This window comes from Zootoca vivipara, chromosome 6, assembly GCF_965207765.1.
Source record: "Zootoca vivipara chromosome 6, rZooViv2.hap1.1, whole genome shotgun sequence".
Lineage (NCBI taxonomy): Eukaryota > Metazoa > Chordata > Lepidosauria > Squamata > Lacertidae > Zootoca > Zootoca vivipara.
Genome location: NC_142589.1, coordinates 63471577 through 63499357, shown reverse-complemented (window position 1 = coordinate 63499357; position 27781 = coordinate 63471577). Strand labels below are relative to the sequence as shown.

The following is a 27781-nucleotide window of genomic DNA, read 5'->3' as shown; positions in this document are numbered from 1 at the left end:
AACCTTTTGCAGGTGCCAAGGAGACTGAAAGCGGCGCCCATGTCCGGGGACGCCCGAGGGAAAGGGCGCCTGGAAGGGACCCGAGAAAGCCTCTCGCTCCCCGGGCCTTTCCAGCCCCCGGCCTCAGCATCCAGCCCACCCCCCACCCACCCGCCTGAAGTCTTTCCACCCCTTAATCCTCGGCTCCTATATTTAGCCCATCCCCCTAGTGCTATTTTGACCCCATGGCAGTCATTTATAAGTGACCGAGTGGCCCCTCCCCTCTCCAGCACGCCTGCGTTATTTCGCCCTCCTTCCTTCCGCGTCAAACTTCTCCAGTGAGTGCGAAAACTTTCCCCTTATTCCGCAGGTACATTCCCCTCTTAAAAAACACCACCACCAAAAATCACCAAAAACCAACAACTACAACTGTCATAAAAACCAGATCCGGATCCAGCTGGGTCCATTTCTTGCCCCACCCCCACCCCCCGCGACTCCCCGTTAAATATTTTCAGGAGCTCGCCTGAGTGAACCGTGGCATAGGTTTGTTTGTGTTTTTGTTTTTTGGAGAGGAGAAGCCATGGGGCAAGCGGAGGAGCTGATCCGAATAGGCAAAAAGCTGGATAAGATGGTGTCCAGGAAGAACATGGTAAGAGAAGCGGTGCGCGCGTGTGTTTTCGCTTTGCTTGTGTGCTTTTGTGTTTTAACTCTGCATGAACTCGCAGGAGTCAGTCGCTGGCACTGGGAGGTCCCTTTCGGGATTCAAGAAACAGTTGCTTTTAATGTGGTTTCCTGTGGTTTTCTCACTGCTCAGCAAACTTTTTGCAAAAGCGTCAGAATGAGAATCGAAGGAGCTGCGGCTCTCAACAGTTGCAGGGCGGGGAATCAGGGTTTGCGTTACAGTTGAGAATCGTTGTGCTCTTTAGGTGACCCGAGACAAGCAAAAATATATTATTCCCTGTGTTTGCTTTCTCTCTCTTCCCCACCCCCGCCTCAACCGTATTTGTGAGAGCTTCAGTTTTCTTTCAGGGACAGTGTCCGTCCCCCCCCCCCTTGCTCCTGCAGATCTCCAAGTGGGCAGTCCCTAAGAGGATTTGGAGAGAAGGTATGTAGACAACAGGTGTTTGGCAGGAGTCTGGCAATGTAAATTTAATCTTTGCCTGGTGTCTTGCTGCAGGGATGGCAGCAGAGAAGTAAAAATAATGTACCGGTATGTCGTGTTGGAAAAGGGGAGAGAAGAGAGGACCCACCCACCCCCAGCATTGCCTTCCTCCATCCAGCTACATGGGAAGATGTGTGTGTGTGTGTGCGCGCGCGCACGCAACCACAATTTAAAGGCTGGAAAATAAAAATTACATGCCACTCCAATCTGCAAGCGGTGAGAGCTGGAAGGAACCAACTTTTATTTTATATACTGTCATCTTTTATGTGAACTGCTCTGAGACCTCTGGGTATAGGGCGGTATATAAATTCTAATAATGATAATAATACAATGCATTAATATACAGCTATCCTTTTTGGGGTGCGGCTCAAACCTTTGACCTTGGTGTTATCAGCCCCATACTCTAACCGGCTAAGATGGTGGTGCCTTTGGGACATATGGTTTTATTTGCACATATATGCAACCTGAGCATAACATAGAGGGGCTCACAGCATTAGCACCCAGGACAGCTTAAACATCCTCCTGTGTCTCCAGCTTGCTTCCAGCTCACTCAAACTACACTGGTGTGTGTGTGTGTGGGGGGAGGCCCAATGATTTGTTCTGTGGCACAGAGCAACTTCTTTGCTTATGCTAATTGTGGTGCTTAACTCGTCAGCCAAAGCCATTACCAAGAGGAAGGGGCTGCTTTGGCAAGCTTGCTCTTGGACATTACACAGATACAGAATCCCAAGGATTGGAAGGGATTCCGAGCATCATCAAACTCATAAGAATTTATTAGTACAATTGCAAAAGCGATTGGGGGGGTTGTGTGATATGTTGTACCGTATCGGGCAGATGCTTCACCTGTGATGGACATAGGGTTATGTCTTTAATAGTAACATTTGATTAGGTTATCTGTGTTTTGTAAGTCATTTTGAGACATTCTGGATCCGTTCACATAACCGCTTACTTGAAATCCGGCTGCTGTCTCGTTGCTAGTTTCATAGCTACAATCCATATTGACCCTGTTGCTTCTTGACAAATGTTGCTTGATTTGTAAAACAACCCCCCTTTAAATCAGCTTCAGTGCAACTAGAAAACCTATGCTGAATTCATTTTATTCTTAAGAATGGAGTGTACAGTTAAGATGGCTGTTGCCCATGCGCAAACAAGAGCACATGTAAAAATGAGTGTGCATGTGCAGATGATAGCATCAAGAATAGAAATGTTGCAGGGGTGGGGAAAGCAAGAAGGTCTTGTGCATTGGGTGAAGACACCCCCCCCCCATGTGGACGCATTGGGTGGGGAGAGAAACTTTCTGTATTTTAAGCTGCTAATGTGAATGCTATGTACTAAGAAACTTAGAATCTTAGAGTTGGAAGGGACCCCGTGAGCATAGCTGCCAAGTTATCCCTTTTTTAAAGGGATTTTCCCTTATGCTGAATAGGCTTCCTCGCGAGAAAAGGGAAAACTTGGCAGCTATGCCCGTGAGTCATCAAGTCCAACCCCCTGCAATGCAGGAATCTCAGCTAAAGCATCCATGACAGGTGGCCATCCAACCTCTGCTTAAAAACCTCCAAGGAAGGACTTGTTCTGATTGGTGGGAGATGCAAACTTTCCCATTTCACACCTGGCTCTTCAAGGCACAGCTATGGAGTTGAAAAGCTAGACAACCTCATTGTCAATGCATGTTTACTCTGCCATGTGTGGCAATTGCTCATTGGCTTCTGGAGCTGGGTGTGTTAGTAAACTGATTGTAGCATTTTCCTTTTTAATGATTAGATCACTCACATGCGAGAAGGGAATCGAACTGAGTGCTAACTTTGTTTTAAAAAGCGCCCCTAATGGATAAAATAGGGATCTAAGGGGGGGGGAGGCTAGATTAGGGAGACTAGAAGACATATTCTTGCTGAGGACTTTAGGACCCCTCCCAGCAAAATGAGCAGGAGGGTCCCTGAATGTGGCAGGGCTGGCTTACCACTGTGGGTAGGGAGCCTCATGTCAGGTCCTCTCTCCCCAGACCTCACCCCTCATCAGCCTTGCTTTCACACTCTCCTTGAGCCTTTTTGCCTGTCTGGGATGCTGATAATGCCTGTTCCTTGCCTGATGGAGGATAAAATGGCCTCTCTGCCCGGCCCTTGGAATTTGGACCCCAGGCCACCCCCCTTGCCCGTTCTTCTGCATACCAGAATGTGTTTGCCCTGTGAGATGTGTCCTGGAACTCCAATCAAGTCTTTTGCTTGTCTGCAGGGAGGAAAGAGAAGAGTGTGTTTTCAAAGGAAGCTAGCCCCCTTGTCTAAAGGCAAAATTTGCATTTGGTACCCCACCCACTTTTACCACTGGCCCCGCCCACCCTTGGATTGTCCCTTTGGAAGGTTGCCCAGGAGGGAATGCAGCCCTTGGGCTCACTCCTATAACACCATATGTGGCCGGAGTGGAGAGGACACAAGTCCACACAGTGCAAAATTCTCTAAGTGCACAGCTGTCCTTGCATTATCTCCCTATGGACAGGTTCTGTTGCATTTACTCGAGAATGGACACAATCTTTTTTTAAAAATGTATTTATATCTCCCCCCCCCAAGGAGCTCAAGGTGGCATAAGTTATTCTCCCCTCCTTCCATTATTCTCCACAAGAACCCTGCAAGGTAGGTTAGGCTGAGGTTTCAGGCCACCCACCCAGTGAGCTTTATGACCGAGTGGGGATTTGAACCCTGGTCTCCCAGGTCCTAGTCCGGCACTCAAACCACTACACCACAATAGAGTTGGTGTAGGTCAGTGGATGTTTTGCCATTCTTATTTCACTTGAGCGGTCTGAGGATTTTGTCCTTTGGCTCCCTGGCAATAGCAGAAGGTGAACCATGGAGCAAGATTTGCACCTTGAAGTTAATGTTTGACTTCCCTTGCAAACTTTGCTCTAGTATGCAATGACTGCAAATAACTCCTCCCTACCAGATCTGCTTCAACACCCACCCCTCCACCGACTTAAGGCCAATATTTGAAGGTTCTGCTGCAACCGCTGCAATTTTGCAGATAATGCTGGCATGGGGGGGGGGGGAGGGCTTTCCTGCTTTAGGGAGACTTTGACCTGGGAAGGGAGTATGAAGAAACACAGGAATCTGTCCTATAATGTGTCAGACCCATTGGTCCATCTAGCTCAGTATTGTCTACACTGACTGGTAGCAGCTCTCCATCTGGAGCCTTGACATCTTGAGAGAGGGGTGTGTGGCTTAGGGAGAGACCCGAGGGACAGTTTGAGAAGCTAGGTGGGCCACATTTGGCCCTTGGGCCTGAGATTCCCTACTCTTGCCTTAGGGACCAGAAACCTGAGCACACAATGGGCAATATGAAAGAAAGGTCAACCCCCCCCCCAACCAGAAGTATTAAGGGTGCACTCACCCTATTCTAACTATGCAGGGATCAAGGAGATTACTGATGTTCTCCCCTCCCTGTATAGGTACCTCTTTGTCAATAATAATATAATAATAACAATAAATTTATTATTTATACCCCGCCCATCTGGTTGGGTTTCCCCAGCCGCTCTGGGCGGCTCCCAACAGAATATCAAAAATACAATAAAACATCAAACATTAAAAACTTCCTAATAGACGGATGCGGAAATCAGAAGCTCTGTGGTGTAAAATGTTTGCAATGTGCATGTTTGTGACATCATCATGAAGAGCAATGGAAACGAATTGGTGATTCCCTCCAGGGTGGATTTGATTTAAATCACTAGTCAGTAAGGCTTGATTTAAATCATAGTTTTCTACATAAAGACTAATTCTTGCTGGTACAACTTTAATATGCTAGTAGATGAAGATTTTTAGAATAACAACTTTTCATATTAGTTTTTTTATCCCCAGTTCAATAGGTTAATCATTCATACTGTATTTGGACAGCTTTTCTGTTGTACTTAGGAAGGAGAAAAATAATCATTACTTTAATAATAACAAATTAAATAGATTTATTCAACTGAAACAATAACATTACAGCATATGTTACTTGTTTAAACAAACATCCATGTTTGTTAACTAATTTGGCTAAACAAAAACAATATATATATATACAGTATTAAGAAACTTAGACTGTCAGCCCAGCCTACACATGAAAATCTTAAATACTGTCCACTCCAAACAATCAGAAAAATGTTGTTTCTATTCTATTCACTGAACTTCTGGAAACTTAGCACTGAAGGGGTTGATTCTGTATTCATAGGTTTGTAGAACAATAGGATTAAGGTCTATTTCTCAACTCTGTTCATGTTATAACATTTTTGCTGTGAAGAAGAGGCATGTGATCTCTGCTGAGTCAAATTCAGTTTTGAGAACTGTAAACCGAGCATCTGTGATAATATCTTGTAGGCAGAGAAACTTCTCAATAATCTTACAAAAACCTCTGGAAGAGCATGACATTGTGAATGCATTAATGGAATTTATTTACCAAAAAAATTAAACATATACAACCTTATTCTACATAATTAAAAAAAAACCTAATCTTTATTTCATGATGGAATAACCTTTGGATGGTAATATATTTTCCTCAAAAAGCATTTTATTTTAAAAAAATCCGTTTTTAAAAAAAAATCCGATTTTTTTGATTTTTTTTAAAAAAATCATTGATTTTTATCCACCCTGATTCCCTCACCCACCCATCACCTGTGAGAGAGTTTTTGTTTTCCCAAAGGCAAGAGAGCCCACTGGAAGTCACATGTGCTGCCTGCTTGGGCTGCTGTGGCAAATTGCAGGAGTTATTTGCGACGCAGACAGATGTGCGTTGACAAGGAAACAACATTTGACTTTTGCAATGTCAGGTTTCCGCAAAGATCCGTGGTGGTGCCGACACTTTCCCCTGAAAGGGGAAAGGGGATGGGGACGGGACATGTGGCCCCATGTTCTTGCAAATGGTACATGTTGGCCACAGAAACCTCCAGCCCATGTTGTTTTCCTAATAATAATTTAATAATAATAATTTATTATTTTTACCCCGCCCATCTGGCTGGGGTTCATTCATTGCAATGTGGCAAATTCAAGCTTGGGCTGTGCCACTGGAAACCTGGCACCTAGTGGCATGCCAAAATATGCATAAGTTGAAAGGTGGACAGGACTGTCGTGATGCATGCCAGGAGTCATTGCAGTCTGGCTCCATCGCAAGCACAGGCTGCCTGCCTGCCTGTGGCTCCCTTTTTACAACCACAGTCAGACACTGAATTGGTATGGTCTCAAGCAGTGTCAGGAGTGAGCCAGCAATATCATCAGATCATCATCTGAAGCCCATCTTCATGTCTGGAATGTGGCAACATGAGAACGGGCCTTTTCTGTGGTGGCTCCCCAATGGAAGAATGCTCTCCCCAGGGAAGTTCGCCCTATGTGCCTTCGTTACATATCTTTAGGCACCAGGCAAAAACATTCATTTTCTCCCAGTGGCAAGAAGAGGAAGAGCAGCTCTAAGGGGCTCTGGTGGTTCATTGTGGGCCTCCTGCTTGAGCCATGAACTGGCTTAGAGTGTGCTTGCTGACTCCTGGCTCCACCCTTAGTCACCACTGAGGGCATCCTGCCAGAAGGTTATCCCATGAAGGGGGGGCCCTTTTCAATTCTAGAGCTCCGCCTCCCCTTCTGGGCTGCCTTTCTGGCACCAGCAATCAGCAGTGAGCAGGGGTAAAAGTGGATGGAATGAAACGAACGCTCATTGACTGACATGCCCTTCTCTGTCCTCCATCCAGGCAAGCCAAAAGCATGGCGGAGTGTCCTATCCAGGAAACTCCCAAGGGCCAGATACAATGGTCTTGGAGGGCTGCATCTGCCCCCTGTGTCTGAGGTTCCCCACCCATGCCTCAGAGATTGCCACTGACAATTCCTACATTGGGCATATTGCAGGAGACAAGGAGAATGTATTTTAAGGCACGTCAATATTGTTTGTTTTCCCCTTTCTTAGGAAGGAGCTCTCGACCTACTGAAGAAACTGAACAGTTGCACAATGACCATCCAGCTGCTGCAGGTATCTGAATTCATGGGCGTAAATACTCTAGGCCAGGCACCCCCAAACTCGGCCCTCCAGCTGTTTTGGTACTACAACTCCCATCATCCCTAGCTAACAGGACCAGTGGTCAGGGATGTTGGGAATTGTAGTCCCAAGAGATCTGGAGACGCCGAGTTTGGGAAGCCTGCTCTAGGCCAACGAGGTGCTCTCTAGACATTTGCCTCATCTCAAAAAGGGTGTTGGGAGAAGTTCAGAAAAGGGCAACCAAGAGGATCCGGGGGGTGGGGGGGTGGAGCAGCCCCACTACAGGGAAAGGGCCTAGCGTTTGGAACTCTTTAGTTTATAGAAAAGGTGAGGAACAAGGTGGCATGGTAAATGTTTCTAACATAATTCATGGCCTTGAGAAAGTGGATGGGGAAATGTTTTTTTCCTCCTCTCTCATAACTTGCATTGACATCCAATGAAGCTGAATGTTAGAGGATTTGGGACAGATACAAGAAAGTATTTCTTCATGCAGTGCATAGTTAAGCTGGTGGCATCACGCCCAGAAGAGGCAGTGATGGCCACAAAATTGGATAGCTTTGAAAGAGGTTTGGACAAGTTCATGGAGGATGAGGCTACTAGCCGTGATGCCTACGCTCTGTCTCCATGGTCACAGGCAGTAATGCTTCTGAATACCAGCTGTTGGAAACCACAGTGGGAGAGTGTGGGTTGGCTGCTGTGAGAACAGCATACTGGACTAGATGGATCATTGGCCTGACCCAACAGGCTTTCCTTATGTTTGCTGGACCACAACTCCCACCACCCCTGTCACGCTGGCTGCTGCTGGGAATTGTAGCCCAACAACATCTGGAGGTCACTGCTTTGGCTTTGCAAGGTCAACTCTGACTGATATGGGACCCTGAGTCCTCCAGCTGTTCCCTGGTCCCTTTTAAGTTGGAGACATGAAGGATTAAACCAGGGACCTTTCTGCATGCAAAGAGTTTGTAGCTGAGAGCTCTTGCATAAACTGCTGCTAATCCCTCTTCTCTGTCTCTCAGACCACAAGAATTGGCGTGGCTGTCAACGCGATCCGCAAGCACTGCGCTGATGAGGAGGTGATAACTCTGGCAAAAATCCTCATCAAGAACTGGAAGAGGTTGTTGGGTAAGAGAGGGGCAAGTGCTTTGTTGTGGGTGACAAAAAAATGCCAGCAGGTTCTCTGAGTATCACCTGCTTAGACCTCAAGAAAACAGAAAGTCAAGTTTTCAAATGTTAGAATGATTGTAAAACTATTGAAATGTATATAACTGAATCATAAATAATTTTTTTTAATGAAAGTTTTTTAAATTAAAATCTGAGATGCTCACAAAGCAAGCAGAAGTGGAGGGTGCTAGAAAAATATCGCAGGGCTTACTGTATATATGTTTCCGAGCACAGTTCAAAGTGTTGGTGCTGACCTTTAAAGCCCTAAATGGCCTTGGTCCAGTATACCTGAAGGAGCATCTCCACCCCCATCGTTCTGCCCGGACTCTGAGGTCCAGTACTGAGGGCCTTCTGGCGGTTCCCTCGTTGCGAGAAGCCAAGTTACAGGGAACCAGGCAGAGGGCCTTCTTGGTAGTGGCGCCTGCCCTGTGGAACGCCCTCCCATCAGATGTCAAAGAGAAAAACAGCTACCAGATTTTTAGAAGACATCTGAAGGCAGCCCTGTTTAGGGAGGCTTTTAATGTTTAATAGACTATTTTATTTCATTTTTCTGTTGGAAGCCGCCCAAAGTGGCTGGGGAAACCCAGCCAGATGGACGGGGCATAAACAAACAAACAAACAAACAAACAAACAAACAAATAATCATGAAACTACTAACAAAACTAGAAAATATAGAAGACTTTACAATATTTGATTGTTCCTGGGTGTCCCATTTTCTCTCTTTTAGAGTCGGGGACGGAGAAGGGCAAAAAGGAGAAAGAGAGAGAGAAAGGGATTGATAGCCCTGACTGGAAAACTGAAGACACCATTTCCCACCCTGGGAATCTCTGCAAAAGTTCTGATGGAAAGCAAAAAGACCGGTATTCACATGTTAGGGCCATTCACAGCTTTTAGTGCAAGGAGGTGCAAATGTTGATTTGAATCAGGTCCAGTTGTCTTCCCTCAAAAATGTGTTTCTGTTGCAGATATCACATTTTCTGTGTCGACAAAGATTGTTAGTTGTAAAATTGCTATCCCCCCCCCAAGTTAGCAGGAAACCAAAGGAAAGGGAGATGAAAGCATTGGATGCAGGAAAAGCAACAGAAAGAACAAGTTCTCAAAGTACCAAAAATGTTACATAATTCGCAATGCATTACAGAATTAAGAAATGTCTTCAGCAGGAGCAACACTTCTTACCACCACTTCTAACTACTTGCAAAGATATACCTCTGTAACCTTTTCCTTTGCTACTAGAACTTAGCCAAACACTAACATATATATGATTATATAATTTGCTCTACGCTACCCTTAGATTCCTTTGAGATGGAGGGCAGTCTAGAACCATATATGTTGATGATGAGCAGCAGCAACAACAATAGCAAAATATTATTATGCCTAAGAGTGACTTTTTGCATCTGTGGCTGGTTTGTATTAGGGAAAATTGCTTTGCAAAAATGTGTATACAGTCGTACCTTGGTTTTCAAACAGCTTAGTTCTCGAACGTTTTTGCTCCCGAACGCTGCAAACCTGGAAGTGACCAAAATGCAGCTTCTGATTGGCTGCAGGAGCTTCCTGCAGCCAATCAGAAGCTGCACTTTGATTTCCAAACATTTTGGAAGTCGAACAGACTTCTGGAATGGATTCCGTTCGACTTCCAAGGTACGACTGTATTCAGATGAATCTGTTGTTGAAATTTCGGGATGCCACAGGCTGATGTGGAAATGTGGAGAACTGAGTTTAAGATTGGAAAATGAGAAACTGAAATGGACAGGTTTCCCCCATCCCTACTCAAGAAATTTAAGTTTTAGATGAGTCTCTAGGGTGGGAGGCTTAACCAGAATGAAATCACTTATATGTCACCCCTATTTTTGAACAGGATATCCTTGAAAGGCAACCGTAGGGACATTTAATTGGGCTTAAGCATATGCAAAACCAGCATCTCAGCTCCTGCCCAATTTCTAGGGAGTTTCTTATTTTAACCTAAGATAAGATATCCTGTCATGCAGGCGCTCACTTCGCCATGTTCTCTGCTTGTGCTTGGAAAAATGCCCATCTTGGTTGCCAGGCCCTGTTTAGTTTCGCTTTCCACTCCAGTGCCTGTAACAGCAACTATATCGCTTGTTCTGTGTCATTTGCAAAATGGTGGGGTGAGCCAGGATTGTCCCTGGACCTTGTTAACCACCGTTTGACAGATGGCAGAGCTGCTCTGCGCTGATAACTTTGGGGAATGCTCTGAGCGCAGTTAAACAGAGAGAGAGAGCTTCCAGTGTTCTCGCTGCTACCCAGTTTGCTGCAGATGCTGAGCATCAGATAGGTAAAGCGTCGTTTTACAATTGTCTTATGGCCAGCAACCAGGTGGCATAGAAAAGATTCAGGGCATGGATCCACAGAGTTGCTGCCATGTTGGGATTCCAGCTTTGGCTGACCAGACACGTATGAATACTCGAGTGCATTCTTATGAGATGCTCATTTGATCAATTTCCACAGGTGCTGCAATGTGACAGGAGAAAGGCACGAGCCGTTTTTTAAAAACAAGATGAAGATTTCTGGCTAGCCACATGCTTGCACCTTCCTCCTGCCACATTGTAAGACTGGTTTTGATTTAGTGGCAATGCCAAAGCACTAAATCTATATTGCTCTGGGGATTTCCATGTTAGGACAGAAAAATGTGCATCATTAGCACTATTAAATGTAAATCAAAGGGGAAAATATGCATGTGGGTTCCAATGCCACAGCTTGGGAGTCAGAGGTGGGTCTGGGGTATGGACCAGTTGAAAACTACTGTGCCAATGTACATTTAATGCACGTTACTGATCTAAAGTAGGTGCACATTTAGAATTCATATGTTGCGGAAAGCAAGCCAGCTAATTTCCCCATCCAAATCAACCCAGATAAATTCTTCAATTAAGATCACCCCAAATCTGTTCCTCTTCTATTCATTCAGCCCCAGTTAATTTCCCCAAAGAGCATCCTCCATATCAGTTCAATTCTCTTTCAATTATTTCTTTTAAAAAAAAGGCATTTATGTACTGAACACGCTCTAAGCAGATGATAATCATACAAAGGATAAAGCAATTTGAAATTCCTCATAAAGCTGAACATAAACCTCGTTGCGAGAAGCCAAGTTACAGGGAACCAGGCAGAGGGCCTTCTCGGTAGTGGCACCCCCCCCTGTGGAACGCCCTCCCACCAGATGTCAAAGAGAAAAACAACTACCAGGCTTTTAGAAGACACCTGAAGGCAGCCCTGTTTAGGGAAGCTTTTAGTGTTTAATAGCTTATTGTATTTTAATATTCTGTTGAAAGCTGCCCAGAGTGGCTGGGGAAACCCAGCCAGATGGGTGGGGTATAAATAGAAAATTATTATTATTATTACCTTATGTTGCCTGCTGGACTAAGAAAGTCTTTGGCAGGGCTCAGAGTTAGCTCCCCTTATACAGTGGGACCTCGACTTACGAATTTAATCCGTTCCGGATGCACACTCGTAGGTCGAAAACTTCGTAAGTTGAGTTTCCCATAGGAAAAGCGGTTTCCCATAGGAATGCATTGGAAACGGAAAAATTCGTAAGTCAAGGAAACCGCATCTAAAAACTCGTAAGTCGAGGAAACCGCATCTAGCCGCGAACGGGTTTTCCGTTCGGATGTCGAAAAATCATAAGCGCGCGGCCACTTTTTCCGTTCGTAACTCGAAAACGTCGGATGTCAAGTAGCTTGTAAGTCGAGGTCCCACTGTATTATATGATAAGTTCAAGAGGTAAATTCTGCCAACTAGAGAAGCCACCTCTACTGACAGCACAGACACTGAAATGCATGATGCTGGAGAAGGCAAACTGAAGAATGCCAAATTCAGGCAATCTAACATCATGCTATGTCTCTATATGCAGAGATCCCAGAAGTGCTTCAGCTACATCGAAAAAATCCCACTTGGAACCTAAAAAAGAGAGGTACGTGTCCTTATCTTTCATCAGTGGATCTCATAATATTTCAATTTCCTGGGAAACAATCTTGCCAGTGGAGACTGATCCCTTAGGGCAAGGGGCTCACTGCCCCACCTCCAGCCTGCCATCAGCCAGCCCCACCTGCCTGCATTCTTACCTGTGACCAGTCCAGGGGGTGGCACTGCCTATCGGCTTCCTCCTCCTCCTCTCTGGTCCCATTGTTACCCTTTCAGTACTCGGCAGGGAGGAGGGTGGGGACAAAACTAGGCTTGGTTGGCCCTGCCTATCCTAGGCTCTGGCTCCCCCTACTTTTTGGACTCCCTACACCCCACCCCACCAGTTCCAATGGGCTCCCACCATAGAAGACCCTTGGCCATGAAGTCCAGGCATCCATTTCCCAGGTTAACGTTAGGGGGTGGAGATTGCATAGCTCGGTGATAGGACACGTGATTTACCTGCAGGAAGCCCCAGGTTCAATCCCTAGCACCTCCAGTTTAACAATTGGGTAGGAGATGATGGGGAATAATCTGCCTGAGACCCTGCCGGTCAGAGTGGACAACACCAGGCTAGATGGACAACATAGTCCAATCTGGTCTAAGGCAGTTAGCATGTGTTCCAAGCTAACAGTCTGGCAATTCATAACTCTCTTTTTGCACTTTGTACCCTTCCCCCCCATCAAAAAGAAGAGACTCCGAAGACTCAAGATCTTCCACCTCGACTGCTGCTTCCTCCTCCTCTCCCAAGAGGCTGTCAACGGACAGGTAAGCTACTTTGTCAGCTTTGCATAGCTGGCCTTTTAACATGGCGCCATTGCTAGCTTCGCAAGCCCAGGAGGGCTTTTATCCCTGTTACAGTCCATAGTGTTCAGAGAAAGTGTTTGACTGGTCCCCAGAGTGGATGGGCGGTTTCCTAGTCTAGTCCTTCCTGGTTCTTTATTCATATGTTACCCTTCATCTTCCTTGAAACAGTGAGCCAAGAGCTGCGCTAATAAACAGGGTCCCATCCGCAGCATACATTTGAAGCACAAGTATACCGCTTTAACAGTCATGGCTTCCTCAAAGCATCCTGGGAGCTGTAGTTTATCCCTCACAGAACTTCAGTTCCAAGCACCTTTAGCAAACTACAGGTCCCAGAATTCCTTGGCGGAAGTTTAATGTTGTGCGGTGCTGCTTAGTGCAGATGGGGCCATTAAAAAGAACTAAACATTATATACCGAGGATAGCGGCCTGGGGTTAATGTTAATAAAATTTAACTACACATGGGAATCCCCCCACTCCTGTTGCAGTGAGTGTGTTTTGGCATCTTATTTCTTGCACCTTTTTGTCTTCCTTACAGGAGGGCATCCACTGGCTCCAATCCAGCTGCATCTCCTCCTGGGTCTCGGAAAAATTCTACCGATAGCAAAGAGGAAAGGTATGGCTGAGTATTTTTGTGTCCTCTCCCAAGTGGGGAGGGGGAAGATGAAACTGGATATAAAGATCCCCCAGTGAGCTTCATGGCTGATGGGGGATTTGAATCCTGGCCTCCCAGATTCTAGTCCCATGTTCTAACCACAACACCACACTGCCATGAATTTGAGCCATAAAAAAAACATTAAGGAGAGGCTGGCTGGATCAAACCAATGGTCCATCTGATACATTATCATTTCCCCAAAATTTGTTAATCAGATGCCCCTAGGAAGCCAGTTATTGCTTCTCCGCAAATGGTATTTTTGTGGAATATTCTGCCCATAGAGTTCTTCTGTTTCCACCTTTAAACAGCTGTTGAAAACGTTTCTATTCCGCCAGGCTTATGTTGGCAATTAAGAATATATCTCTCCATAGTATTTACTTGATGGTCTCTGATTTTAAAATATTTTAATGTGTTTTTATTATATATAGATATTACTGTATACGGCTTTGATTTTGATTTTGATTTTTTTACAATATAGTAGTATAGATATTAGATATTTGTATAAATAAGTAAAATAAATAAACTTGAAGGATGCCTATATCCATCAGGACTAATAGCTGTGGTTGCTTCGTCCTCCATGAATTCATCCGAACTCCTTTAAAATCCACCCAAGTTAGTGGTGCTGACCTTTAAAACCCTAAACAGCCTCGGTCCAGTATATCTGAAGGAGCGTCTCTACCTCCATCATTCTGCCCAGACACTGAGGTCCAACACCAAGGGCCTTCTGGCAGTTCCCTCGTTGTGAGAATCCAAGTTACAGGGAACCAGGCAGAGGGCCTTCTCGGTAGTGGCACCCGCCCTGTGGAACGCCCTCCCATCAGATGTCAAAGAGAACAACAACTACCACATTTTTAGAAGACATCTGAAGGCAGCCCTGTTTAGGGAGGCTTTTAATGTTTAATAGATTATTTGATTTTGATTTTTGTGTTGGAAGCCGCCCAGAGTGGCTGGGGAAACCCAGCCAGGTGGGCGGGGTATAAATATTATTATTATTATTATTATTATTATTATTATTATTATTAGTGTCCCATCTGTTGACATACCTTGTGGCAGCAAGTTCCATAAGTTAACGATGTACTTTTTTGAAGAGGTCCTTCTTGTCCCTTCTGAATCTCTCTGTTCGTTTCACTGCGTGGCTCTCCAGTTCTAGCATTGGTGGGGGACTATGTTATTGCTAGTGTGCAATTGCCTTGCAAGCTGAAATTCGGAGAGAAGACTAGGCTGGAACAGAAAAAAATTAATAGAAGCATTTAGTTATTCATTTTTGTGTTTTTATATTGCCATCCTCCCTGTGATCCTTGGATGAAGAGCAGTATATAAATTTAACAAATGAAATGAACTGTTATGTAAGCCCCCTACCTCTGGTCTGGAGTGGTGCAGGCTAGACTGCTGATGACCTCAGTAAGAACTAGGCTTAAAAGGAGAGCTTACCTTAGGTAGGGGGGGGGGCATTCTTCATGGCGATATTTGCCCAGTGGTGAACGGTGCTGCTCAGCTGCCCGGAGCGACACCCCCTGGTGTCCGCAGCGCGTGCGCGTCATGATGTGACGACGCACAACGCACACACCAGGACAGGCTGCACATGTCCACACATGTGCAGTCCATCCGGGTGCCCGGCAATCCGCTCCGTAGCGTGCTCTTTTTCTTTCTGCGAAGGCGGAGAAGGCGAGGGGCGGGCCAGGGGCGCTGCCCCCGCGCGAGTGGAGCTTGTATGGAGCTAGGCCCCCGCCCCTCCCTTGCTACGTGCCTGTATTTGCCATCTTCTGCTTTTGCAAAGACCTGTTGTTTTCTGCCCTCTTCAGATCCCACAGCAAAGCTAGGCCAGATGTGCCCAAGACCCCAATCAGCCCCATCACTCCGACATTTTCATCTTCCACCTGCTTCTTGGCATCATGCTACCTGACAGGAGACTCCGTCCGGGACAAATGCATTGAGATGGTCTCCGCGGCTCTGAAAATGGATGGTGAGAGGCCAAAATACGCCTCTGTGGCTCAGGAAACTTTCCAGCTGGGATGGGGAAGCGGAGGGCCTTCAGGTGCTGTGCAGGCCGGGGGCGGCGAGAAAAAAGGAAAATAGTGTGAGAAGAGGTAGCTGAGGCAGCTCTCGGCGGCAGTTGCTCTCACTCCAGTTATCAAGTTGACGGGGGCTGAAGGAGGCAAGCCAGTCACCCGTGTTGCAGCCGACAAAGGGGATTTTCAAGCAGTGTTACAATGTGGCAAAAAAAAAAAAAATGCTCAACAACTTTTGGTGTCCTGATTTTCACTTTTTAAAATGTGGCAACCCTAGGTTAGGGAAGCAATGGGGAAATGCAGATGGAATCCAGAGAGGAAAATATGAATAACGCTTCATTGAGCAAACTGAACCAAAAAACAGTGTGTAATTCAAGTAGAAAAAACAAAACCTCAAGAGAGGTTTTGTCTTTCTTAGTTCAAGCATTGTACAGAGGAAGGAGACATTAACACATACACAGAGGAGGAACTCCCTCAGAACTACCAGGGCATGAGCTGCCTCAGCAAAAGTCCTGCCACTCTGGCTGGTTGCTAAGCAACACCTCTCCCTCCCCCCCCACCTGGTTGGCTTTAATGCTAACAAGAATTAACTCCTAAGTTGCACACAGAATGATCTCTTGTGTTCCACTTCCTTTTTTCCTCAGATGATTACAAGGAGTTTGGAGTCAATTGCGACAAGATGGCAGCTGAAATTGAAGATCATATCCTTTGGATAGGATGGGTTCCGTGGGCCAGAACAGTGTTTTGCTATCACTCACTCCAGGGCTGTCTTTTAGTCTTACCTTCCCATCTAAAAAATTGGGATACTGTTGCTGATCCCTAGGGTTCTACCTTACAAAACGGTTTTATATATATATATATATATATATATATATATATATATATATATATATGTGTGTGTGTATATATATATATATATATATATATATATATATAATATAAATATGAAGTACTGGAAGCGCTTTGGAAATGAGCTCTATAGTATTGCTTCTGGGCTCTAAAACAGATGATACATAATAATAATAATAATAATAATAATAATAATAATAATAATAATAATAATTTGTATCCCGCCCTCCCCAGCCAAACCTGGGCTCAGAGTAAGTAAGTAACAACAAGTAAAAATAGCACAGTGTACATAAAATCACACAGTCAATTAATTAAAATACATTTTAAAATCAATTCGGAATCAAATTAATGGCAACCATTGGGTTAGAGTTCTATGAGGATTACAGAAGGAAAGAGGGGGTCAGACTGTGCCTTGGCCAAAGGCCTGGCAGAACAGCTCCATCTTGCAAGCCCTGTGGAAAGATGTCAAGTCTTGCAGGGCCCTAGTCTCTTGTGACAGAGCGTTCCACCAGATTGGGGCCACGGCCGAAAAAGCCCTGGCTCTGGTCGAGGCCAGCCTAACCTCCCTGTGGCCTGGAATCCCCAAGATGTTTTTATTTGAAGACCGTGAGGTCACATATCAAGAGAGACGGTCCCGAAGGCACGAGGGTCCTGGGCTGTAAAGGGCTTTAAAGGTTAAAACCATGAGAGATCAGATTTCATGATACACACAGTGGAGGCTGGCCTGCTATCTATGATGCATGGCAATCAGGGTTTGGGGCAGAGATCTGTTGCATTGCCTCCTACCTGAAATCCTTTTCACTAGCAGTGCTGAGGATTGAACCCGGGGCCTTCCCCACACAGAGCATGCGCCCTGCCAACTGCGCTGTTGACCCATTTCATTCTGTGTATTATCCTTTTCGCCCTTCTTCCTTGACGCTTCCACATATCTACCAGGAGCTGAAGGGCACTGATATGAAGTATCGCAACCGTGTGAGGAGCCGCATTAGCAACCTGAAGGACCCCAAGAATCCTGGCTTGCGCCGAAACGTGTTGTCCGGAGCCATTCCGCCCAGCCTCATTGCCAGGATGACGGCGGATGTAAGTAGGGAGGAGAAGGAACAGGCTGGACTATAACTTTTTCCATCCGTGGCGGGGAATCTCTGTCCCGCGGGCCTCATTAGGGGCATGGGCCATTTTGGCCAAGGCTCACTTTCCTTCTGCACACCTGGCCTATAAGGGATGTCAGGTGTGAGCAGGTAAAATATGTGGCCTGGCTGAAAAGGGGGTTTGCAGGGATGTGAATTGATCTGACGGCCTCTGCAGTTTCCTGTGCGTTGGTCTTTGCTAGCCCTAACAACCAGCTGATCGTTTGGGCTTGCAAAGTGCTGTGGCCAGTTTAGGACTGGTAGGGCAGAAAGTCTGCTCTAAGTAAGTAATTAATTGCAGGAAATGGCCAGCGATGAACTGAAGGAGCTAAGGAACGCCATGACCCAAGAAGCCATCCGAGAGCATCAGATGGCAAAGACCGGAGGCACCACGACCGACCTCTTCCAGTGCGGCAAATGCAAGAAGAAGAACTGCACCTATAACCAGGTGAGGTGAGGTGGGCTGGGCAGGTTCACATGGTAAAAACAACAACAAATCCCTCTGTGCTTCACAAGAGATCTCTGCAGTGAGCAAGAAAAGGGATGCAAAGGATGTTAATTTACCCATTGTAGATAAAGTCAATTTCAGGACCATAGAAACATCTGAGCAAGATCTACCCATATACGTACGTGTGTGTGTGTGTGTGTGTGTGTGTGTGTGTGTGTGTGTGTGTGTTTACCGTAATAAACCACAGTGCTTTTTAATTTATGTGTTGAAACATTTCAGCTCTTGCCTTCATCTGCTGCTCTGATAACAATGAATTGATGCTGTATCCAAGGTGGCAGTTATAGAGCTTTGAGGATGGCACACTCAAGATGCCTTCATTCCTCAGAGCCAAGCAGTGCTGGTCCTGTCCTCCAGGCTGAGGCCATGCGGTGTTAATGTGCCCGGTGTGTACACCCAGAAGGTCTCCCTCTTTGCTAACACAGTTGGATCTGTTGGCATCTCTTTAGCTATTATTGATAAGACTGACAGGCTGCGGTTCTCAGAACTGAAATTATTTGCTCCAATCTTTTGGTCAAGATTGCAAATTTGTGGTTTCTAAAACGTGTGTAGATGGGTTGTAGTTTTACCCATGTACTGGATATGACACCCCCTCTTTTTGCACTCGGATTATATTGTACAATGTGCAGGTGGTGTTCTCTCTCGAGTATATAGTCTTTATATACCATTAATGCAAAAAAGGGCTTCCAAGTGGCTTGCAGATTATAAAAACCAGTTACACAAACATATGAAAATCCACCATTCTCTTTAAAGCAACTTAACAATTAGAACAGGAGCTTTGGGTTGAGAGATCAAGGGAATATCTGTGTAAACAGATGCAATATAATATAGATTGATATATAGCTATAGGCATTCTGTGTGTGTGCCCTGCCAGGCTCTTTGCTCTGTCTTTGGACTAGCAGAAGGGCAAAACGCAAAGCAAGCAACTGTGCTTAATTTATATAATTTATGCAAGTTTGCAGAATCCCGCTTTCCTTTGTGCAAGATTGTGGCTTAAAGCTTGATGTGCCTAAATTTGATAGTGGCAATGAAAATGCTGGAATTTAGTTGTGAGGATTAAATTTGGGAAGCTGAGGCAGGTTCCTGGGCCTCTTTGCTACTGGAATTTGTGCTCCAGTTTGCTCAGAAAGGCAAACGCCCAGCTCACAGCTGACTTTCTCCTTCCAGGTGCAAACACGGAGTGCTGACGAGCCAATGACGACCTTTGTGCTGTGTAACGAGTGCGGGAACCGCTGGAAGGTAGTATCCACCCCACAAAAAAAGTTTTTATCTTGCACATTTTTTGTGTGTACACATCATACCTTAAAATATGCATTCATTTTACATTTTGGAATTCTCTCAAAATCTGTAGAAGGGCTAAAATGGAAGGATAACTTCATTGTGATCTGTGTATCGATTTGGGAAGTTTGAATGAATTTCGCTTAAAATGCAGGCAGAACAAAATCCCTGAGCATGCCTACTCATGCCACAAAGGGTGTGTATGCCTTCCCTTCCTAGCATACCAGCTTTACCTCTGTTGTCCCCTCATGTCTGTGGGAGGACATCCCATTTAGATATGGCCCAGGTCCCCTCAAGTTAAATCCCAGTGCGTGTGGGTCAAAATCTCGCGGCCCAATTCCTCAACCAAATCTGGGGATTGACCATGTTGGAGCTGGTGAAATTGTCTTTGTGTGGACACCTGGGGATGTTGAAGTTGAGGCAGGTGGGGCTTTCCTGCATGCAATGTCCCAGAAGATCCAGCAATGTTCAGAGAGTGTCCTTTCCCCTTGCAGTTCTGCTGATGTTCCTTGAGCCCAGCCAGTGATGGAGAAGATGATGTCCTGTCGCAGTCGTTCAGGAGAAACTTTGAACTGTCCACTGAAGAAATAACAGCAGCAAAGTGGAAGGAGTGCCCCCGAAAGGTGGAAATAATGGATCCTTAGGGATGAATTGCTTAGAAAGAGTGGTGATGGTCTGTTCTTAATTCAGGTGATGGAATGATGCCACTATTAGGAAGGCTGTGTTCTGCGAACATACTGGGCAAGTGCAGAATTTTGCTTGAGTGCGGAATTCCACCTTCTGAGACTCTCCACATTTTCGTTATGAAAAAAAAAAGTTTAGACCCCTTAAGCTTTGAAATTGCATGCGTGGGCAATATATACTGAAAATCTCTGAAGTGGATGAAGATTCTTTGTCTTCAAGATATGGGGCATCAGTAGCCTGCAAAAGGTCTTCCTTCCTCTGCCCAACTCGCAACACTTCCTTCAGATCACAGAACCCAGCTTTTCACAATATGGAATTTAGATCATTTTTTTTTATCATTGTAGGATGCAGTTCTGACTGCAGCCCATTAGCTTATCAAGTGCTGTTGGGGGATGACCTCTTTCAGAGGATTCAAATGTCCAATGTGGCCCTCTGGGCCTCTCCATGTGGCCCTTAGGACTCCCCCTCATTGTGCTTCCTTGAATGCTTTTGCCTAACTGGAGTGTGTCCTGGAACTGTTAAATGCCCTCTTGCTTGACAAGATAGAGTTTGGGGAACCTCTCGCCTTTGGGTGGCTTGCTGCACAAAGCAAGACTCACCTCTGCTGCTCTGTAAACTTTTGCATTCAGCCTTCCTCTCCCTTTGCTTTTAGGATATCCGTCTACAACTTGTAGGTTGGGAACGGGATCCCATCATAACCTAAGTGACCAGATGCCCAGGAGGATGAGCCTCCTTTACTCCTCCTAGCAGAAGAGGGAATTTTCAGCAGGCGTAGCTTCTCCCTCCTCTGTATGACAAGCCGTCATCTACCAACATCCCCACATTTCCTCTCCTATGAAGCTGCCTCAGGCTGAGCCAGACCATTGGCCTGTCCGGCCCAGGGCTGCTTCTTGCTTTGGCTGGCAAGCACTTAAAGGCTTTCCCAACCCTTCCTACTTCCAGGGTCCCTTTAATGGTGATGGCAGGACAGTGCATGCAAAGCTTTGCTCTGCTGCTGAGTGGCGGTCTCCCCTTGCGTCTGGTCACCATGGAAGCAGGAAGGTGGACACATAATGCTTTTTCAGAAGGGCTCCAGGCTCTAGCTCCAGGGCAGAGGTTCCAATGTGTGGCACCCAGCCATTGCCTCCTATAGTGCCCACGAAAGGTCTTTGTAAATATCCTGTAAAAAAATAATAATCCCACAATACACCAGTGATTGTTTCCTCTTCCTGCTCACTTCCTGTTTGTACAGGCTCAGCCTCCCTTCTACTAAACTCACCGCCTTAAATATGCCCACATGCCATTGGATGCCTGATTTCCTACCTGTTCTGAATGGGGTGGTTGAATGCTCTTTTAGACGTTGAGGCCATTTTGGCATCCCTCAGTGGCAGCCATTTCGTGACGCGACGGGCCCCCATGGCAGCCATGACACTGTCTCAAGATTTGTAATGTACCCACTGGCCGAAAAGGGTTTGTGACATGTGCTCTAGGAGAGGTAGCCATTGTGGATGGGGTCAGTCATTACACACATGAGATAGAAACATCTTTCGGCAAAGTGCCCTGTGTCAGGAGCCCACTCATTCACTCCCCCAGTCTGGAGAAGGGATGCCGGAGAATTTAGTTGGAAACAGATGTGGGAATTTCCACTGTTCACATTTTCTTGGCACGTTTAGAGCAGAAATATATCCAGTGACCACAGGTTGTTTTCATTCACAAAGTTCCAGTTGGTTTGTTTTTAAAGCCCACAAGTGACAAGTAATTAATGACTTAAAAAAAATATTTTGTTTTGACATTTCCTGTAAATTGAAATGGTGTGGAAAGTAATTACATAATTACATTAAATTCATTATGTAAAGAATTGTGTAAATTACATTAACTAGCGGACAGCAAGACAAATAACATAGAATTGGGCAAAAAATGAACTGCACCGGTAAGGAAACAGCAGTGTTTGCGGCAAAGGTGGGTTGGAACGCAAACCACTGCCTTCTTGCATCCCTAGTCCTGAGCTTATCTGGGAGCAGCAACTCAGAGCAGCCCATTTTGATTTCCCAAAATGTCCCAGAGCATTGCTGTAACAAGTGGCCTGGGGCACTGAGGGGAACCCAAAATGGCAGGTGGCACCACAGTCAATCCCACCAGATAAGCCTAGGATAGGTTGAGTGGGCTACACTTGGAGTGCTTCTGGTTCTGATGCCGGAGAAATGAAAACTGCAACAAACCTGGTTCGCCAGAAGCGGCTTTGTCATGCTGGCCACATGACCTGGAAGCTATACGCCGGCTCCCTTGGCCAATAATGCGAGATGAGCGCGCAACCCCAGAGTCGGTCACGACTGGACCTAATGGTCAGGGGTCCCTTTACCTTTAACATTAGAAGGGCCACTGTTTACTTATGGCAGTCTGAGGTCCTCATCACCTGCAATTTGCATTTCTTTGTTTTAAATTTGTGGACTGATGGAACCGTGGGTTCCTTTTCAGTCAACCAAAGTGTGCTTCCAACAGACTGCCTGAATAAGGGTTGGGAATAGCAGTGATTTGTTCATTCCCCGAGAAATGCCACGAATCCAGCAAGTTTAAAAAGGAAGGAGAGTGGCTGCTGCAAAGCAATGCTCAGCTTTGGGTAGCTGCTTCTTGGCCCACTGCGTCCCTTTCCATAGCTCTGCCTCCCACACCCCAATGCTGCGCCCAGCCTACCTCTTTTGGGGAGAGGATGGAGATGTAATCCAGGTAGATCTTCTTTGCTTTCTCTGAGATCTGCTCTGGGCTCTGCTCCAATTTGAGGTCCTCGCAGGCGAGCCAGAAGGACATGTTCTCTTCACTGTGTTCAGTCTGCAGGAACTCCATGAAGATGCGCCGGCCAGCCGGACTGGTCAATATGGAGTCGAAAGACCATTGCCAAGAGGCAGCTTCTTCCACTGTGAGCCTGAAAAGCAAGAGGTGAGAATGGGAGGGTCTGCTGTAGAAGATGCTCTTTCTTCCTCCTGCTCTTGGGGCAGAAGGTACAACTCTGTATACCGTTCAGGACACAGCAGCTGCATACATGCCATAAATTTAAAGCACTACGGGAACTGTAGTTTGTTAAGAGTGCTGGGAACTGTAGCATTGTGAGGCGTAAACTACAGTTCCCAGGTTTCTTTGGGGGAGGGAATTGTGGGAATGTTAAGGATAGTAGGAAAGGATATATGGAATAAGTATTATCCTTCCTTCACTCACGCTAGTAAGTGATGTAGCAGAGCAGATTCCCCTCAATATAGCTGGGAGATAGTTTGCAGCTTCGTTTGAATCTCTTAGATTATTCCTGGTGTCCCCTTTTGTCCCTCTTAAAAGAATAAAGACACAAGAGTCTTTCTGAGTAAAGTAACAAAAAGTTTGCTCACATTTCAGATCATAATATGATCCCTGAAAGGCAGGCTTTACTTGGTAATTACACAAACAAACTGTGAGTTCATTTCATGTGGAGACTGAATTCATGTGCTGCTGGCTGAGAGCCAGCAGACAGCAAAATTACATTGAGATAACAAAATGGCTGCAGGAGAGCAGCATGGCAGTAAAAGATCAGGCAAGGCAAGAGAGAGAACAAAAGACAACTGGGAAAATGAGTGCATGACTCGGCTCTTTTATGGAGTCAGCCAGAGCCACGCCCATCTCCCAGGTCACGTCCAGGGGGAGGAAGCTCCAGACCAGTGGAACAGGAAGTTACACTGACTGGATGTCCCCCTGCTTGTGCCCACTCTAGGGAAATAAAGAATGTTGCATTTGACTGTACTAATAGATTACATCCGACAGGAATGTGCTTTGAATGTACAGCATGGACACAGCCATCATGACTGTTTGGCACTTGCAAGGAATCAGTCATTCAGCCATACCTGCCATGTCTCCCGCTGAAAAATGTGGGATCAGCAGCGGCGCGACACCGGAAGTTGCGTAGAAGCAACTTCCGGGGCCGCTCTACCCATGTGTGGGCACTGGAAATCGGGTAGAGCGGCAGTGGAAGTCGCTTCTACGCATGCCCGGCGGTCATCTTGGTGGTGGCCGCATGGTGACGGCCATCTTGCTGAAAATCTGGGGGTTTCCCGCGAAAAACGGTATACTTTGCAGCTAAGCATTCAGCATGACAGTCAAAGGTGGATCTCAAAGGGGTGCATAGCTGCCAAGTTTTCCCTTTTCTCGCGAGGAAGCCTATTCAGCATAAGGGAATTTCCCTTTAAAAAATTTCCTTTAAAAAAGGGAGAACTTGACAGCTATGAAGGGGTCCTCCACTAATGTGTCTGGATCCTTTTAAAGCCACTGAACAACTCATGCAGGGAGGTGCACAATTCTCAAAAGGTATTGTAGCTGCCTTCTTGGATCAGGAATTGGCAATAGTAAGTTCAGGTACTTTGGCCCACCTCTCCTCCAGGTTTAAAGAGCTTTCCAGGTTGGAGATGCTGGACACTTTACATCCCACGCCGTCTCGCCGTCTCTTCCTTGCCAACCGGTTCCTGCAACAGACAACGCAAGCAGAGCATTTTTCTCCTAGCCAATGGAGGAACAAGGCAGGGCAAAAGATCCCTGCTGGTAAATATCAGCTCTACACAGAACTGCTTAGTAGGAGGTATTTGGACTTCCCATAAGAAATGGGACTTGGCAGAGCCGGCGTGGCTTTAGCATCTGTAATTGGGACTAAGCAGCTGTGCATCAAGGCATGGTGGCTGGTGCCCTTTGGATCAGATAGGATGGAAGGCAGGGAACCCAACAGCAGGTGGTGCCAGAGTTAATGACAGGCAGAGCCAACCAACTCTGCTTTTGTCCCTCCCTCCCTGCTACAGGGGCAACATTGAGACAAAGCAAGAGGAAGGTGGCAGGCGGTGGCACCCCCTGGGCTGGTTGCAAATAAGAAGACAGGCAGGTGGGGCTGCCTGAAGGGAGACTGAGGTTGGTGGGGCAGAGCCCCATTTGCCCTAATGGACCAGCCTCCGCTGGTCAAAGGTAGGTTTCGAGAAAGGCCTATTGAAAAGGGTGGAGAGAGGCTGCATAGACTGTGGGGTGAGGATGGACTGAGTAGGATTCAGGTTCTGCCTGGAATAGCAACACCCAGGCAAGGTGGGCTCCCACTCACAGCCCTGCAAAGGCATTTACCATGTGCAGCAACTGCCGCAACACCAGCAGAAGCAGCAGTGTCTGCGACGGCAGCAGCGACACAGGCCTCTCCTCGTAGTCTCTGAAAGCTGACGGCCTTTCGTCGGGGAGCTGGATTCCATTACCTTGGGAGGGAATGGAGAGAAGAGACCAGATGTATTTTTTATTTACTGCACTGCATTTGTCTCTCTCCTTTGCCTCCAAGGAGCTTAAGGTGGTGTGTGCATGGTTCTTCCTCCCTCCACATTTAATCCCCACAGCAACCCTGAGAGAGGTAGCTTAGGCTGATTGGCTGCGATTGGCCCACGTCACCCAGTGGGATTTGAAGCCTGGTCTCCCAGCCCGAGTCCAACACACTAACCACTACATCAGTGGATTTTCACATCCTCAAAAGCTTCAGACAGATCTTTGCATGTGTACAGATCTGCGGGTACCCTGTAATTCTGCAATTTCACTGCATGCAGATACCAGTTCATCACCCTGAGTAAACACATCCAGCGTTTCCTCAGAAAATAAGTTTCTAGCCTTCAAAACTGCAAAAGCTAAACTACGTTCAGAAAACAGAATGCATCAAGGCTGTGGTCGAATACCTGCTCACCTGAGAAGAGGTCCCATGGATGACAGTAGGGCTTTACATCTCGATAAACATGTACAGGATCAGGCAAAATACAAAGCAGACAACTGGATGCATTTTTTATAAATCTGCGCTTGAATACTGTTTGCAGAATTATGCTTGTCTTGCTGCAATTTTTTTGTGTGTAAAGCACAATACACTCAGCTTTGGCTATGGAACAGGGAGCAAATACATGGACATTAAAAGCGAGTTGACATGATGGTAGAAAAAGAGGGCTTTAAGAGAAGAATTCTGAACTGATTCCAAAGGAAAGACACGGAGAGAGATTCTCATCCTGTCTTATTACTAATATGACTGCACACAAAACTACTTTCTAACAAACCTGTTGGTCTATCTAGTTCAGTATTGTCTGTACCAGGTGTTGCCCAATCCAGATGTGGCAATCCAGATGTTGTTGGACTCCAACTCCCATCAGCCCCAGCCAGCCTGACCATTGGGTCAGGGAAAATGAGAATTGCCATCTGACAACTTATTGAGGCAGGGCTGGCCCAGGACACTTTGGCACCTGAGAAGAACCACAAAATGATGCTCTTCCAGCCAGGGAACAGGGTGAGAGAATATCTACATCAGGAGTACTAGGGAGGTGGCCAATCTGGCCTCCAAGGAGTGCGCCACAGCTGCAATGGGGGCAGCAGAGGGCCATGCATCTGGTCTTGGAGACCAGATCTGCTGCCCCTGTGGATCCTGCCACCTGAGGTGGTTGCCTCACCTTGCCTCATAGGTGAGCCAGCGCTGCTTTGAGGGATGCATGTTGCCCACGCCCCCCAGCCTGGTGCCCTCCAGATGTTTTGGCCTGTAACTCCCATCAGCTCCAATCAAGGTTCACTGGGGCTCATGGGATTTGGAGTCCCAAGCAACTCATCAGGATGGGGGAGGCTGGTTTATAGTGACTGTCAGCAGCTCTCCAGGATTTCAGAGGGGTTTTCCCCAGACCTACCTGGAGGTGGAATATCCACTGATATGGCCAGATGGTGTTAAGGAATAGTTAGACTACATTAAGAGAGCCAATGCCCTGCCCTACCTTTGAGGCTTAAGGTGGGTTACACTCTGCTCCGATCCTCCTCAATCCCCAAATGCCAATTTGGCTACAGATCTTTTTAATTCAAGGGCTCACAGCTCCCGTGCATCATTGCCTTTCAGCCTTTGCTATGCTCACTCAGGAAAGTGAGAGATGCTCTGAGTTTGAAGGGGCCACGAGGTCCCCTGCAATGCATGCATCTTTTGCCCTACATGGAGCTCAAAACCACGACCCTGAGATTAAGAGTCTCGTACTCTACCAACTAGGATCAGAGGCACTTGACGACAATCGCAAGTTAGAGAGTTGAGAGATTGAGGATTTCCTTTGAACCTGGAAGCTTTCCACAGCCGTCTCCCACAACCCCGCCAAGCGTTTTGAACTGAGCATGTGCAGAGTGCCTTCTTCCTCGCTAGAGAAAGCCAGCAGCAGCCCTGGGGCGGGGGCGGAAGCTCTGCAGTGCTCCGAAGGGTCGCTAGGGGGCATCCTGCCCTGTCCACACAGCGGGTGCCGAGTTGCTGCGCACGAAGCGGCAAGGTGCGAGCCAGCTGCCTCCAGCCGGCTGTCTGGTACAGAGGGGACCCCTTCCTTGCCCCCCGAGGGCTACGGGCGCCTCCCTGCTCCCAGGTCTTTCTTGATCAATGACCCCGGGCGGGAGCTCAGCCTTGCCCTAGTCCTGCAAAGCCAAGAGGCTGGGGGAGCACCCACCGCGCCCCGCCATCCGCACCTACCTGGTCCCACCCCGGTGGCGCTGCCGCACTCTGGAGCCTGTCGCCCACCTCGCCCGAAGCTTCCCTTTTCGCCCCTGCTAGGAGAGCGCAGCGCTTCCTGCGCGGCTCAGGCGCTTTCCTCTCTCCGCCCACCAGGGGGAAGCAGAGGGCCGTCGCGTACCCGAGCGGTTGCTCCGTGCGATGCGAGGCGGGCCGGATTGCCGCCCACA

At 46.8% G+C, this 27781-nt stretch overlaps 2 protein-coding genes across 5 annotated transcripts; one reads left to right on the top strand and one right to left on the bottom strand.

Annotated features, from left to right (window-relative positions):
- Nucleotides 1–127: 127 nt before the first annotated feature.
- On the top strand, nt 128–21932 carry TCEA3 (transcription elongation factor A3). Of its 3 annotated transcripts, XM_088672396.1 has the most exons (14): nt 299–349; nt 550–628; nt 7049–7111; nt 8134–8239; nt 9006–9138; nt 12141–12200; nt 12878–12955; nt 13530–13607; nt 15449–15609; nt 16300–16361; nt 17435–17584; nt 17933–18079; nt 19304–19375; nt 19909–21932. In XM_088672396.1, exons 2-14 carry the CDS (start codon nt 560–562, stop codon nt 19915–19917), a joined length of 1188 nt encoding a protein of 395 aa, XP_088528522.1. In that variant the 5' UTR covers nt 299–349; nt 550–559; the 3' UTR covers nt 19918–21932. The 3 variants fall into 3 exon arrangements, with proteins under 3 accessions (XP_088528520.1, XP_088528522.1, XP_088528521.1); XM_088672394.1 differs by having other exon boundaries at nt 128–628; nt 12881–12955; XM_088672395.1 differs by lacking the exons at nt 299–349; nt 550–628 and adding an exon at nt 1162–1357.
- A 737-nt stretch (nt 21933–22669) lies between these two features.
- LOC118086754 (regulator of G protein signaling 17-like) lies at nt 22670–27780 on the bottom strand. 2 transcript variants are annotated; one of them, XM_088672398.1, is made up of 5 exons: nt 27573–27780; nt 25791–25976; nt 25193–25317; nt 24463–24555; nt 22670–22997 (listed from the first exon to the last, which is right to left on the bottom strand). In XM_088672398.1, the coding sequence occupies exons 3-5, from the start codon at nt 25312–25314 to the stop codon at nt 22685–22687; spliced, it is 528 nt and encodes a 175-aa protein (XP_088528524.1). In that variant the 5' UTR covers nt 25315–25317; nt 25791–25976; nt 27573–27780; the 3' UTR covers nt 22670–22684. The 2 variants fall into 2 exon arrangements, with proteins under 2 accessions (XP_088528524.1, XP_088528523.1); XM_088672397.1 differs by lacking the exon at nt 25791–25976.
- Between the last annotated feature and the right edge of the window lies 1 nt (nt 27781).